Source organism: Pipistrellus hanaki (genome assembly GCF_964339955.1).
Source record: "Pipistrellus hanaki genome assembly, chromosome: 1".
In the NCBI taxonomy this organism is placed as follows: Eukaryota; Metazoa; Chordata; class Mammalia; order Chiroptera; family Vespertilionidae; genus Pipistrellus; species Pipistrellus hanaki.
Window position 1 is genome coordinate 103,523,517 of NC_140503.1, and position 14,578 is coordinate 103,538,094.

At 43.3% G+C, this 14,578-nt stretch overlaps 1 protein-coding gene and 1 pseudogene across 14 annotated transcripts in view; one reads left to right on the forward strand and one right to left on the reverse strand.

Annotated features, from left to right (window-relative positions):
- Positions 1-2,960: 2,960 nt before the first annotated feature.
- Positions 2,961-14,578, forward strand: part of ADPGK (ADP dependent glucokinase) — a 128,914-nt gene continuing 117,296 nt past the window's right edge. For 5 of the 13 annotated variants that reach the window (XM_084897843.1, XM_084897844.1, XM_084897848.1 and 2 more), the window contains exon 1: positions 2,963-3,271. In XM_084897843.1, coding sequence (XP_084753969.1) covers positions 3,045-3,271 — 227 coding nt within the window. In that variant the 5' untranslated portion in view covers positions 2,963-3,044. Of the gene's footprint in view, positions 3,272-14,578 lie in introns of all 13 variants that reach the window. The other 8 variants (XM_084897851.1, XM_084897850.1, XM_084897847.1 and 5 more) reach the window with 3 other exon arrangements.
- Positions 6,826-8,106, reverse strand: LOC311614623 (large ribosomal subunit protein uL4-like; annotated as a pseudogene). Its single transcript has one exon. The product of its transcript is annotated as a large ribosomal subunit protein uL4-like (transcript).

The window sequence follows — 14,578 nt, forward strand, 5'->3', positions numbered from 1 at the left end:
ATTAAAATGCCAAAAGCAAAAGACAAAGAGAGAATATTAAAAGCAGCAAGAGAAAAACTACAAGGGAGTACCCATACAATTGTCAGCTGATTTCTCAACAGAAACTATGCAGGCCAGAAGGGAGTGGCAAGAAATATACAAAGTGATGAATAGCAAGAACCTACAACCAAGATTACTCTACTCAGCAAAGTTAACATTCAGAATTGAAGGTCAGATAATGAGCTTCACAGACAAGAAAAAGCTAAATGAGTTCATCTCAAACAAACCAGTAATACATGAAATGCTGAAGGGTATTCTCTAAGAAGAGAAAGATAAAGGTAACAATAAAAATTATGAACAACAAAGTGACAATAAATACATATCTATCAATAAGTGAATTTAAAAATCAAGTGAATAAAAAATCTGAAGAACAGAATCAACTGGTGAATATAATAGAATCAGGGATGTAGAAAGGGAGTGGACTGACAATTCTCAGTGGGAAAGGGGTGTGGGAGGTGTGGGAAGAGATTTGACAAAGATCTTACACCTATGGATGAGGACAGTGTGAGGGGATGAGGGCATGGGGTGTGGTGGGAATCAGGTGGAGGGGAGTAATGGGGGCATCGGGGGAAGAGGAACAACTGTAATAATTTGAACAATAAAGATTTATATATTTAAAAAAATGCTACGGTCAGTCAGGAGGGCTGTGGTCAGGATGGTAAGACGAGAGGGTGGGATGATAGAGTGCAATGGGTAAGTGCTGATACAGTGGTGCTGGGGGATGGGAAGGATATGAAGCCTAATGCTCAAGATCAAAGTTAGGGAAATAAAGTTTCACTACCAACTCCAAAGGTCAGACAGAGTGGAAAAATCCCACACAGAGCCAAGTCAGGAGACAGCAGGACTGGAAAAACAGAAACAGGCCAGAGAACAAGACAAGGCCTGGCTACTAACTGAGCTGGCACTAAGCCTAACTTCACTGTGTCCCAACCTAGGCTCACACACAAGGGTTTCAACAAAGACAACAAGGTCTGCAGGGTTTAAGCCATATCACAAGGGAAAAGAGGAGAAACCAGGATTTCTTAACTGAGGTTCATAACCTCCCTGTGTTGTACACAATATGTATGGATTTATACATTTTTCTGAGATTGTTCCAGGGAACAGCGACCCCAAAAGGATTATTTTCGATTTTAATCTGGTCATTCAGCCAGGATGATTGCTGCAAGCTCTCCTTAGTGTTGGCATATGTCCCTAGTGGCTGAAGGTCTTAGCCTCCCTCCAAAGGGGCAGAATACCCCTGCCACAAGGGCCCCAGGAGCTCGCTGTAGTGCTGCAGTCATTAGAGCCAATTCCTGCAGGGAGCCCTAAGAGCTGCGTGTGAAAGACAAGGAATTTAGTAAACTATGGAGGATGTGTTGTAGGTGGCAGGAATAACCACACCAGGTGTGGGACCATTGGGGTCAGACAAAATCTGGGTTCAGCAACCTCTGTACTTGGGTTCTGGCTAGGAAAGAATTCAGAGCTAAGACCTGTTAATGAAAAACCATTGAAACTTGCAAAGAATTTTTGTGAGTTTATTTGAGCCAAACTGTCGACATATGCTGGGAAGCAGAACCTCAACGGATTGAGATAATGCTCCAAAGAATGGCAGCTTACATTTTTATTTATACATTGCAACCAAAGGAGGGACATAGGTGGGTTACTTGAAATTCATTGGTGATGGATTAAGGAGGCGGAAGAAAGCAAAGCGGTGGGAAACCCCTGGGATTGGATAAAAAGTAAAATGATGGAAGTGTACTTAAGTGAGTGCAGGAGCAATTAACAAGATAACGAAGGAATTTGAGGCATCTGTCCTGGCGCCCACCACATTTGGTTGTGCCCCAGGGGCTCCAGAAAAAGGGAAGTTACAAGTTACCCAGACATCTCATAGATATGTTATCTTAGAGGCAGGAAGGCAAATGGGCTAAGTAAAGAAGATCTAAGTTGTTCTTTGTCAGGTGAAATATCGGTCTAGGACATGACTACCCACTATAACCTGTTTGTAGTTAGATATTTAATTTTCAAACCATCTTTTGTGATTATTTCAGGTCTCTGAGTTTGCAAGACTGCCACTCAAGCCTCTCTTGAGCTTGTCAGGTTAGCATGTGGCTATTTTCCTTCACAGATCCAAACTGTAAGAGAACATTTGTTAAATCATAGTGGTAGGAGAAGTAATTTCTAGAATAAATGGACTTAGGAAACAGGTTATAGAGGTAAAGGAAGGGCCCTTGGAGCTTTGGAGTGAGGACTGGAAAGGTAACAGTCTGGGGCAGGGAGAGGTAGAGAGAGGAGGAGGGGGAAAGGGAAAGGCACCGAGTGTGCTCCCAGGAGAAAGAGTGCACTGGGTCTTCCATCCTAAGGGTTTTAAGGATGGAGATTTTAGAGGAGGTCCTGGGGAAGATCTAATGGAATATTTAGCAACTTTCCAAGTGTGTCCTTTCAGGGTTGTGGTCTCCACTGATTCATTGGCCACACTAGTGTAGGAGATCATTACTCCATGCAGGTGGTCCAGACTTCAGAGCGAAGATCCAGGGTCTGCTGGGTTTAAGCCATATCACGAGAGAAGAGGAGACTAAGACCTTCAGCCACTAGGGAACGGATTAAAAGCGGGGTGTGGTTCGTGCCCCTGGGAACTACAGGCACAATTCAAATGGGGACACTGAATGGCTCAGATGGAAGTTTGCCCACTTCTTTACAATCCCTCCTTTTCGTTTTACTGGGAAAGCAAAGGTATCCTCACCCCTCTACTTTTGGAAATGGTTAGAGTTCCGGGAAGGGATGCAGCGCCCCAACCAGCACGACCGCCTTTGTCCAATGTACTTCAGGGCCTGAAACGGTGCCTGTAAATGCCAGGATCTGATGGGAGGATAAGGGCTCCACGCCCCCTGCGGCCCCCGTACCCCGCCCCCTCAGGGGCAGTGGCGCGCGGCGTGACGTGTCGCTGGCGTGGACCTGGGCGCGCCGAGTCCGGAAGAGGCGCGGCCTGGAAAGGCACAAGACGGCTACGTGGGGACTGCAGGGTCCCCATGGCGCTGTGGCGCGGCTCTGCGTATGTGGGTTTCCTGGCCTTGGCAGTGGGCTGTGTCTTCCTGTTGGAGCCGCAGCTGCCCCACTCGGCGCTTCACTCCCTTTGGAGCGCGCTGCAGCCTGGGCCCACGTACCCCGGACCCGTCTCCCCTGAGGGCCGGTTGGCGGCGGCTTGGGACGCACTCATCGTGCGGCCGGCCCAGCGCTGGCGCCGCGTGGCCGTTGGGTGAGTGCCTCCGGGGCGTGCGTCTCAGCCTCTCCTGGAGGTGTGGCCCTTTGCCTCCGAGGGCCACCTTGGCGGAGGTCAAGCCCGCGCGAAACGGGTTCTGCGAGGACCGGGGAAGGCCTTCTTCACGACTTAAGTCGGACTATCCAGTCAGCCCCTTGGCCATTGCTGCAGGGACTCACCAAACTGCTTTTTTTCTCTTGGCTGACCTTCACCCCTCCCTTGAGTGCGTAGTTCCGTCTTCATAGCCTCTGGGAAATCCCGCTGCTCAGCCTTTTCTTTCTGTGCCTCCATTCCACTTTCAGCTCTTCCTGCTCCTCTAGCTACTGCTCTTTTGCAGTCCAAACAGCACTCTTCCTCTTGCTTCTGAACTTCTTGAAGGAAGGAGTGCAATAATACTTTTAGCTACCGACTTTATTTCTTTACTAGAGGCCCAGTGTATGAAATTTGTGCATGGGAAAAGGGTCTCCTCAGCTCAGCCTGCACTCTCTCCAATCTGGGACCCCTCAGGATCTGTGGCCCCTAACTGCTCTCCCCTGCCTGCTTGATCGCCTCTAACCTCCTTGGCCCTGTCAACATGGCTTTGTTTAGAAGACTGGAAGATGTTCAGTCTAATGAGCATATTACCCTTTTATTAGTATAGATGCCTTGCTTCCCCTTCCTTAAGGTTGTAGTTTGGAGACCAGCACTCCACAGAAACTCCTCTCAAAGCTCACTGGTGACTTGGTAATTTTCAAATTCAGCTGCCATTTTTAGTCTCCATTATGGACTCTCTTTGCAGCCTCATGCCCTTCCCTGAAACTCATTTCTTACTAATCTAGTGATATTGCATATTTAGGATTCTCCCAAGTCACCATGCCTCCTTTCTTTGTATTCCTCTCTGGGAATGTAATTATTTCCTTTCAGTAACTTAAGTTCCTGTCTTAGTTCAACTTCAGTTCTCTTGATATCACCTCAAAAGCACCATAGAAAAACAGTCTTATACTATTAGTTTCTGTTATTGTTGGGGCCAGGAAGGCTAAGGCAGAAAGTAAAGTTATTCCTGACAAATAAATAATCTATGTAATCTAGCATGTTGTCTACTTTAAAGAACACTCGAACGTTAGCTAGTATTTTTTTATATCACATATTCATTGTTTATTTAGATGTTTGATTTTTATCTCTGTTTTTCAAAGTTGGGCCCTTTTACCCACTTCCTTACCAGCTTCATTGGCTTCTCTGGCTTTATGCACATTGATTCATCAACTACATGTGTATCAGGTCCACAATAGGGTTCTGAGGATACAGAGATTGATGAAGCAAGGTCCTTATCTCATTTGTGGAAATATATATTCATTATGTTAGCTTGGGCTCCTGTAAAAGAAGACCACAAACTGGGTGCTTTAAAAACAGAAATGTATTTTCTCACAGGTCTAGAGGCTGATAGGCCAAGGTCAAGGTGCTTGCAAGGTTATTCTACCTAACATGCAGATGGCCACCTTCTTGATGTGTGTACTTACATGGCCTTTCCTCTGTGCATGAGCTTTCCTGTTGTCTCCTCCTCCTCTTACTAGTATAGGGACACTAGTCCTGTTGGATTATGGCCTCATTTGCCCTTAATTGCTTCTTTAAATAGTGTCTATCTGCAAATACAGTTACATTTGTGGTTAGGATTTCAACATATGAATTGGGGGCCCGGGGAAGAGTGACAATTCTGTCCATAACAATTATGAGAAGTGCTTTGCTGGACTAGTAGTAAAAACAAGGTAGTTTGTGTCCCAAAGAATGATTACTCATTCTTCCTAGGATGAGGTTTCAAAAAGAAAAGCTCTATCTGAGAAGGGACATTCCATTTGCTATTGCTCTATCACAAATCACCTAAAAACTTTGTAGCTTAAAACATCTCATGTCATTTTATTTTATTATCTCTTATGATTCTGAGATTTGACTGGGCTCAGCCAGGCAATTCTCACTTTGGGTTGTACAGTTTCAGTTATATGATGGCTGGGACCAGGATCATCTTAAAAGTTGATTATAGTTATTAGCTGCAACTGGTTTTAAGGGGAGGATATAGAACAAATGTTGATGGGAAGAGTGTAAAAAAAGAACATATGGAATGGAACACCTCCCCCTCCCTCCCTCCCCAGTTAAAGCATTATTTATGGTAGCAAAAATTCAATATCTGTTTTTTTCTCTTGGTTGGAAACAGGAAAATGCATAAACAAAGCAATGAAATATTATATAGCAGTTAAAATAAATTTACAAAGAGTTTCATGGGATAAGTCCTGGGAAGTGGGAGTTCTCCATATGAAAGTGGAGGAATAAATTTACCTAGGCAGAGAGAACCAAATGTGAAGAAGTACATAGTTTGGGAACAGCAAGTTGAAGGGTATTCTTTAAGAAGAAGAAGAATAAAACAAAATACGATTAAAAAAAAATATTAGGGTAAGGACCTATGGCAGAGAAATGTCAAGAAATGATGCCAAGAAGGGACTTTTTGTATTTATTTATTTATAAAATCATCATTGTTGAGAGTATTACAGATGTCCCCCATTTTCCCCTGCATTGCCTCCCTCCACCTGGTTCCCACCCTGCCCCAGGCCTTCACCACCCTGTTGTCTGTGTCCATAGGTTATGCATATAAGATCTTTGGTTAATCTCTTCCCCTCCACCCCAGTTCCCCCTGAGATTCATCATTCTGTTACATGTCTCCATGCCTCTGGTTCTGTTTTATTCATCAGTTTATTTTGTTCATTAAATTCCTTGTTCATTGGTTTTGATTTTTAGATTCAATTGTTAATAGATATATATTTATTGCCATTTTATTTTTTTATTTTTTATTATTTCATTTTCTATTATTTTTTCTCTCTGGAACATCAAGTTTATTATAAAACTTGAGAGAACCAAATATTTTATAAGCAGCTCACAAACATGGGAGCAAAGGAGCAGGGAAGGGAAGGGACCCAGTGAAAAGTCCAGTCTCTGGTCTCATTCAGGTGGGGGCTGAGGGATGGACCCACAGCAAGGGCAGCCTCTCCTCTTGACCTCTGGGGGCTCCAGGCAGTCCTACAAGCTCAGCAGGCATTGTCCTTCTGAAGACCAAGGTGCTGCTGGATACCCTCCTGGTATGGATCCTGTAGCTGTTTATTATTCATTTTCTAAATCTTTCTTTGTTTTCTTCCTCTTCTTAAAGAATACCCTTCAACATTTTCTGTAATATTAGTTTGGTGGTGATGAACTCCTTCAGCTTTTTTTTTTTTTATCTGTGAGGCTCTTTATCTGACCTTCAATTCTAAATGAGAACTTTGCTGGGTAATCTTGTTTGTATGTCCTTGCTATTTATCACTTTGACTATTTATTGCTACTCCCTCCTGGCCTGCAAAGTTTCTGTTGAGAAATTAGTTGACAGTTGTATGGGTGCTCCCTTGCAGGTAACTAACTGTTTTTCTCTTGCTGCTTTTAAAGATTCTCTCTTTGTCTTTTCTTTTTTCCCCCATCATTGCCTTTGATCATATTTTTATTCAAAATTAGCTGTCCAAAGTGACTTGACCATTATGGAATAAACAAATTTAAGTTTATGCCACGGGTTTCTTTTCTTCTGTGGTGGGTTTCTTTTCTGTGGGCTTCTCAGCTGCTGGTTTCTTGGTAGCTGCAGCCTTTTTCCCCACCAAAGGCTGCTTCTGCTTCTTAAGGCCAACAGCCTTCTTTCCTTTCTTCCCTACTACACCCCCTTCTCATCTGATTTGGCTTCTAGTGCTGCTTCTGCTTTATCCATCCAAAGCTTGTGGTTCTTGGCCTGGTGAAGAATGATGTTCTTGCGCATGGTCTTTGCATATGGATATAGCTTCAACATGATTCTCAGGTTTTTCAGTGGATTCTTCTTCAGGACTCTGCGATAAATCTTCTTGCGTGGTGCTCACAGGGCTCTTTGGATCTCTGGGCTTTTCGAGATTCTGCTAAGGTCTGTATTGAGCATCTTGTGCTTGGGAAGATTGTATTTATTCTTGAGGGAGGCAGCTCTACTCCCAAGTGCCATACAGCTCATCTAAATTGCGGGAAAGCACTTTCAGTTCAAATGCAGAAACAGCCCACATGCCCTCCAGGTGCAAGTTTCAAAATGTTCAGTTTGTTTACATTTAGCAGAGTAATTCCAGGGATGTTTCTGAAGGCTTTGATGATACCTTGTCCTCATTGTTAATGATACAAAGTCCCCTGCGCTGGATATGGCGTTGGTTTCTCATTTTGCCGTTGCCAGCCCTCATTTGCTGAGAGGCATAGACCTTTTTTATATCATTCCGGGCCTTAAGTTTCTTAAGAAGCAAAACAGCTTCCTTGGTTTCCTTGTAGCCTTCAACTTTATCTTTAACCACCAAAGGAAGTTCAGGAACTTCCTCAATACGATGACCTTTAGACATGACCAGTGCTGGTAAGGCTGAGGCAGTGAGGGCAGAGTAGATGGCATATTGTTTCTGTGTTGTGTTTACTCTGAGGTGCCAACGGCGCCAGGTTTTGGTTGGTGCAAATATGCGGCCCTCATGACACATATTTCCAAAAGCATCCTGGCCAGAATGATGAGTTCCACCACCTCAGACTCTGGGAATTCAAGCCATAGCCCTGCCAGCCCAGACTCGGCACTGGTTTGATGACCTGCCAGTTCACTGACAGCATAGGGTTGTCTATTGTTTTTGCACAAGTTGGTGTGAACAAAGTTCACAAATATCTGGTTGAATAAGAGTCTTGAACACAGCAGGCAAAGTGACATTTTTGCCAGATGTTTCCCCCTTTTCAGAGTACATGGATATCAGTGGACGAGCACACGCCATGGTGGAGAGAGGAGAGGGTCCTCTCTTTGTCTTTAATAATTGACATTTTAATTCTGGTGTGTGTTGGTGTGGGCCTCTTTGGGTTCCTCTTGTTTGGGACTCTAGGGCTTCCTGACTTTTAAGTCTATTTCTTTCACTAGGTAGGAGAAGTTTTCTGTCATTACTTCTTCAAATAGGTTTTCAATATCTTGCTTTCTCTCTTCTCCTTCTAGCACCCCACAATGCAAATGTTGGTATGCTTGAAGTTGTCTTAAAGGCTCCTTACACTATCTTCATATTTTTTAATTCTTCTTTTTACTTTTCTGATTGGGTGTTTTTGCTTCCTTATATTCTAAATCATTGATTTTATTCTCGGCATCCTCTATTCTACTATTGAATCCCTGTAAATTATTCTTAATTTCAGTTAGTGTATGCTTTCTTTCCAACTGGTCCTTTTTCATGTTTTTGAAATTTTCACTAAGGTTCTTAAAAGTCTCACTAAGTCCCTTGAAGAGCAACCTTATAACCATTGTTTTTGAACTCTATCTAGTTTTCTTCCTTCCATTTCATTTAGATCTTTTTCTATTTATTTCTTCAGTTCTTTATTTGTGACATCTTTTTTTGTCTCTGCATTTTGGCTGCTTCCCTGTGTTTGTTTCTGTGTATTAGGTAGAGCTGCTGTGTCTCCTGGAGTTGGTATAGTGGCCTTGTATAGAGTTGTCCTATAGGGTCCAGTGGCTCAGCTGCCCCAGTCACCTGAGTGGGGCACTTGAAGTGGACCACTGTGTGGTCTGTGTGCATCATCTTATAGTTGAGCTTTGATTGCTGTTTGAAGGAATTGACCTTCAAACCAATTGGCTGTGAGGACCAGCTGTGTCTACAATGGAAGAGCTGCTGTGCAGGAGACACCTTTATGGGGCAGGACTTGCTTCAGTAGGGCTTTGGTGCTCACTGAATCAGTCCCTTGAATGTGTCACTTGTGGATGTGTAGAGTTGTAATCTGGTATGGTCTGAAGTTGACCACCAGGTGCATTGGTTCTAGGGCCTAAAGTCAGCCAGTGCTTGGGGCCACCCAATCAGGAGCTAAAGAGCCATCTGCAAATGGTTGCTACTTATGTTGGGTTTGGAGGTACCCAGATGAAGCCAAGCTGTGAAGAAAAGCAGGCTAATGCCTGGTCTTAGGCCCCTTATTGATAGGTATGGGGCACACTGATATCAGCTGCTGCTTGTTTAAAATATTTTAATAAAGTCTAAAGCCTGATCCAGGACAGGCCATTCATATGGAAAAGCCATTGTAAATAGCTTGGATAAGGCTGCAAATTGGATTGGTGTGGTCTCAGGAAATCACCAGGGCAGAGCAAACAGTGTGAGCCACACTGTTGGAAACAGGTATAGCTGCCAGTTAGCTCTGCAACGGGGAAAGTCTAAGCATAGGAACCTAACTCCTGTGAGCATTCCAGTCTGAGAGTTCTTGCCTTGATGCCAGATAATTCAATTCTTTCCCAAATGTCCCAGGTTCCTTTCAAGCCACCTCTCCAGCCCAGAGAAATGAGTCTGAGTAAGTTCATGTGCCAGCCCTTTAGGAGGAACAACTGGGACTTCCACAGCCTCACTCAGCCACAATCCCTGCTGGTCTTTAGAACCCAAAGTTAGGGGACTTCTCTTTCAAGCTCTGGATCCCTGGGCTGGGGGTCTGTTGTGGGAATGGGGTCCCTTGCTCCTCATGGGCAATCTCTGCAGCCTAGATATCCCTCCTGATTAAAAAAAAAACACTGTATGTGGGCATCAGACCAGCCCACCCCATGCTTCTGCCCCTCCCACCAGTCTCAGTATACTTTCTTTTCTTCTCTAATTATAGGACCTCCATTCAGCCAGATTTCAGGTGGTTTTGAATGATGGTTGTTCTGTATTTTAGTTGTAATTTTGATGTGATTGTGGGAGAATGTGAGTACCGGTATTTACCTATGTCACCATCTTAGTTCTTACCAAGAAGGGCCTTTAATATCAAGATAGGTGATTATTATTATTTTTTTAATAATCAGGTAAATGATGTAGAATTCTGGTGGGAATGTGAAAGATGTTTGTTTCACATCATTTTCATGAGTAATAGGTATCCATTGGTAATATTTCTCATTACTCCAAGAGATTTTTATCCTAAAGATGGGGTTGTGCAAGGGGTAGGCAGGAGAAAGTGCAGTACATATACCAGAACCCCTTTTGAAGTGTGTGTGATAATTTGACTTACTAGTTGAATTACTAGAATAACACACACACACACACACACAATTTAATGTGATTCATAAGGAGGAAAGTACTGAGACCCTGACTCTCGTTAAGAGGCCAATGTAAAGGCTGTGTTAAGGGAGAAAATGACCTTTTCTTGCTTGCCAGTGATGTCAAACACAAGAGATTTGATAGGTTGAAAGTGCTAAAGAAAGGCTGTCAAAAACGACAGATTTTTAGTATGTAAGATCTTATAGCAATCTTCTATATGTAGATACAGATATTATCATCTAGTTTTCACCGATGAGTAAACTGAAGCTTACTAGAAACATTGGTTTGCCCAAGACCAATTAGCAAATGCCAGAAGCCCAACTCCAACCCATTCCTGGCCCATCCATGTTCATGCCACAGTGTTGCAATTAAGAGATTAAGAAAAAGGAACAAGTTTGTGGTGCAAAGTAACCAGTTTGATTTCAAAGGAGGGGAAATTTACATGGTGTGGAATTGCAGGTGAAAGGGAGCCACAGCTGCTGACTACAAGAGCCTGGAGTTAGGAGTATATTGAGGAATAGTAGGGTTGGCTGCGGATTTTGATGCCAGAACTTAGGTTGAAGCCAGAGGTGGATAGCATCACCCAAGAAGAAAACAAGAAAGGAAGGTAAATGGCAAGGATGGCATTTGGGGAGGCACTGTCATGTAAGGTGTTGGATCAGAACCAGAGAAATATAGGATAAAAGAAGTTTTAAGAAAATTGTCAGTGCCAAGTCCACCACCACATCTTTCTAGAACGTGCCTCACCTTCCCGCTTCAAATCAGACCTGATACCGAAGGCTCATTAGGTGAATGATGAACCCCTTAACTTGGGAACAATCTCTTTATGTTCCCCCATACCTGGCTTCACCCTCACCTTTGAAACCTATCTTACTCTTCTCCCTACTCAAACACTCTATTCTGACTAGATCAACATTCTTATGGTGTCCAAACACAAAGTTAATGCCTAAGCCTCAGTGTCAGATAAATCGTTTGAAACTGGCTTCTCCATCCATGGCCTTTGGAATGTTAGAGGACTTCTTTTTTCTCAGTGGAAAGTGGTGATGACTACTCTCCTGTCTTACGATGTTTTGCAAATTGGTGTCATTTACCTGAAAATGCCTGCCTTCTTTCTCCAGAGCACCATCCAAGGGACAGCCCTGGGACTATTGCCTCTTCCCTTTCAGATTTCTACAGTTCTCTACTTTGTAGTACTTGTGATTAGCTGTTTTAATATCTCAAGTGTGGTGTTACAGCTTAAAAGAACCGTAGGAAACATTTTACAGATGATGAAACAGAAGGGAAGTGATAATGCCATCAGTGGTCAAGGGGATCTCTGGCCAGAGAAAGTATTCTGCTTCCCTAGTTCTTGTCTTGCTTGAATAAATTCAAACAAGAGACAACAAATGGCAGCAAAAACACACAGGATTTATTTGTAGGAAAGAAATACACTCAGATAGGACCTGAGTGGGCAACTCAGCTGGCTGAAACAAAACCAAGCTTGGGTGGGGTTTGAGATATTTATATCCCTAGACTGGAGTGCCACTCAGTAAGTCTCCCCTTCCCTTATTTCTCAAAAGACACACACATACACACACACACACACACACACACACTGTATCTCTAAGTTATAAGGTTCCTTCACCTAGGTGTTTTGCCACCAGTTAGAACACATCCTGGAGGGCTCTGAATCTTTCCTGCTCACATAGGGGCCTACCACCTCCATTGTCTATTTTTAGTTTGTCAAGTCTCACACGTACTCCCTCCAAGTCCCAGCTGCCTCTCCCAACCTTTCCCAGTTCATATCTTTCTAGCTGCCTATATAACAGTAAGAACCATTGCTTGTGCCTTTAAGGAATTTAGAGGGTAAAAGGGAGAACTGTGTCCCCTTCCCTGCCCCCAACCTGTCTCTAATAATAGGCAAGGGAGCCCAGTCTTCCAGCTCCCTCCGCTTGCCCCTTCAGCCTCTTGTTTGGGTATTCAACATCTGTTGTCTTCCTTTTATTTTCCAGTTATTTCTTCTGTGTCTATATTTTCTCCAAACACATTACAATCATATATATATATACTTTTTTTTTTAAACTAAAGTGTGAAATTCTGCCTGTCACATAAGCATAATTTTGTCTTCTGATTCTTTTGTCCCTTCACTCCCTTTATTTCCTAACTAGAGGCCCAATGCATGAAAATGCATGCACTGGAAGAGGAGTTCCTCAGCCTGGCCTGCTCCCTCTTAGAGTCTGAGAGACCTCAGGGATGGGAGGCAACCCGGCGATCAGGGGAAGGCGATGCCCCAATCACACCTCTGCTGCTGCCATTGCCTGTAGCGCAAGCCTCGGCCAGCCCTGGTTACCTCAGCCTCAGGCATCCAGGCAGCCACCATCCGAGGCTTGCCTGCACCTCTGGCCAGCCCTGGGTGGCGGGGGGGCTAAAGGGATGGGAGACTCTGGAGGCAGGTGTGCAGAATGGCCAGGCCTGCCTGGAGGTGGTGCAAGGGGTTGGCAGAAGAGGCTGAGGGAACTGGGAGCTGCCATCTTGTGGCTGTGAGCGCCGCCATCTTTGAGAGCATGGTGGTCAATTAGCATATTCCCTCCTTATTGGCTGAGAGTGCCACCATCTTTGAGAGTGGGGCAGTCAACGTATTCCCTCCTATTGGCTGTGGAGTGCTGCCATCTTTGCGATGGCATGAGGGTCAATTAGCATATTCCCTCTTTATTAGATATGATAATAAAGCACCTTAGCCTGTAAACAATGTGCTTGCTTACATTTTAGTATGCTGTTGCATGAGGTAAGTGCAGAGAAAGATTCCTACTCTGGTTAAAGTTTAATAATATATATCTAGAAAACACTAGAGGCCTGTTGCAGGAAGATTGGCACATAGTGATGTCAGTGATCTTTTTATTTTTATGAGTGACCATTAAATACAAAGTTTTCTTCTATAAGATTGTTTTCCCCCTGGTATTCATGGCATGATTGGGGACGGGAATGAAACATGTTACTTTAGCCCTAGCCAGTTTGGCTCAGTGGATAGAGCATCAGCCTGCGGACTGAAGGGTTCCAGATTTGATTCCCGTCAAGGGCATATGCCCAGGTTGTGGGCTCAGTCCTCGGTAGGGGGTGTGCAGGAGGCATCCTATCAATGATTCTTTCTCATCATTGATGTTTCTGTCTCCTTCTCCCTCTCTGAAATCAATAGGGATATATATCTACACTAATAAAAGAGAAACATGCAAATTGACCATCACTCCACTACACCCACCAGCCAATCAGTATGCAAATTAACCCAACAAAGATGGCAGTTAATTTGCATACGCAGGCACAGAGCAAAGACTGAAGACAGCTTAGAAGAGGGAGGAAAAGTAGAGGGGTGGCGGCAGGAGGGAAGCCCGCCTGGGCAGGCTTCACTCCCTTCTTTGCTTCACTCAGGTTGCAGGAAGCCCTATTCTTTTTATTTTTTTTTTAAATGTTACCTTGGTACTCACGATTTTTTAAACTCAAAATTAGCCCTGTTGTGTTTTGTCTTGTGTTGCAAAATATGTTGAACATTGTTCTTTCAGATTTATTATTTTGTAACTTTTGCAAACTCAGATTTCTCCATTATCATCTTTGAAGAATCACACTTTTAAGGTCTCAGCAGAACTAGATATGAAGGTGATGTGTTTATTGAAGTTATTATTTCCAAATATGGGTATCTCTCAATATCTGAATTTTTACTGTACAGACTCAGGACCCAAATCCATTTGGATACACTTTCCAGGTAGAACTGTTTGGTGGAAATAGTATCCCTGGCTATCCAAACTCTCACTGTCTGAAACCTACTAAAGTCAAGGATCCCATATTCTTACTAAGATTCTACTCTATAGACATCTAATGTTGCATTTGTAGGAATAAAGGATACTGTCTGAGGTTCAATTGGGACATGTTTACAAGGTGTATTTGGTTTATTATCATATAAGGCTGTGAAAGAAATTTATTTTAAACATTTTTCAGCACCTGCCACATGCATGTCAGTGTGTTTTATGCTCTAAAAGGCATGCTAATGCTTAGAGCCTTTCCTAGTTGGCCAGAGTAATTATGTGTCCTTGATTGTAAAAGAATAAGAAAATTTGAGTATTTTGTTTACATTTTTGTAGACAAAATTCTTTCCTAAATATAGGTTCCATAGAGGAGGAACTAATAAAAGAATTTTTACCATGAGGATTCAATCATTTTCTGTCATGAGGAGGGATGTGTCTCTTTCTCAACCTTGTAAGCCTTACTTGAGTATTGTAAATAA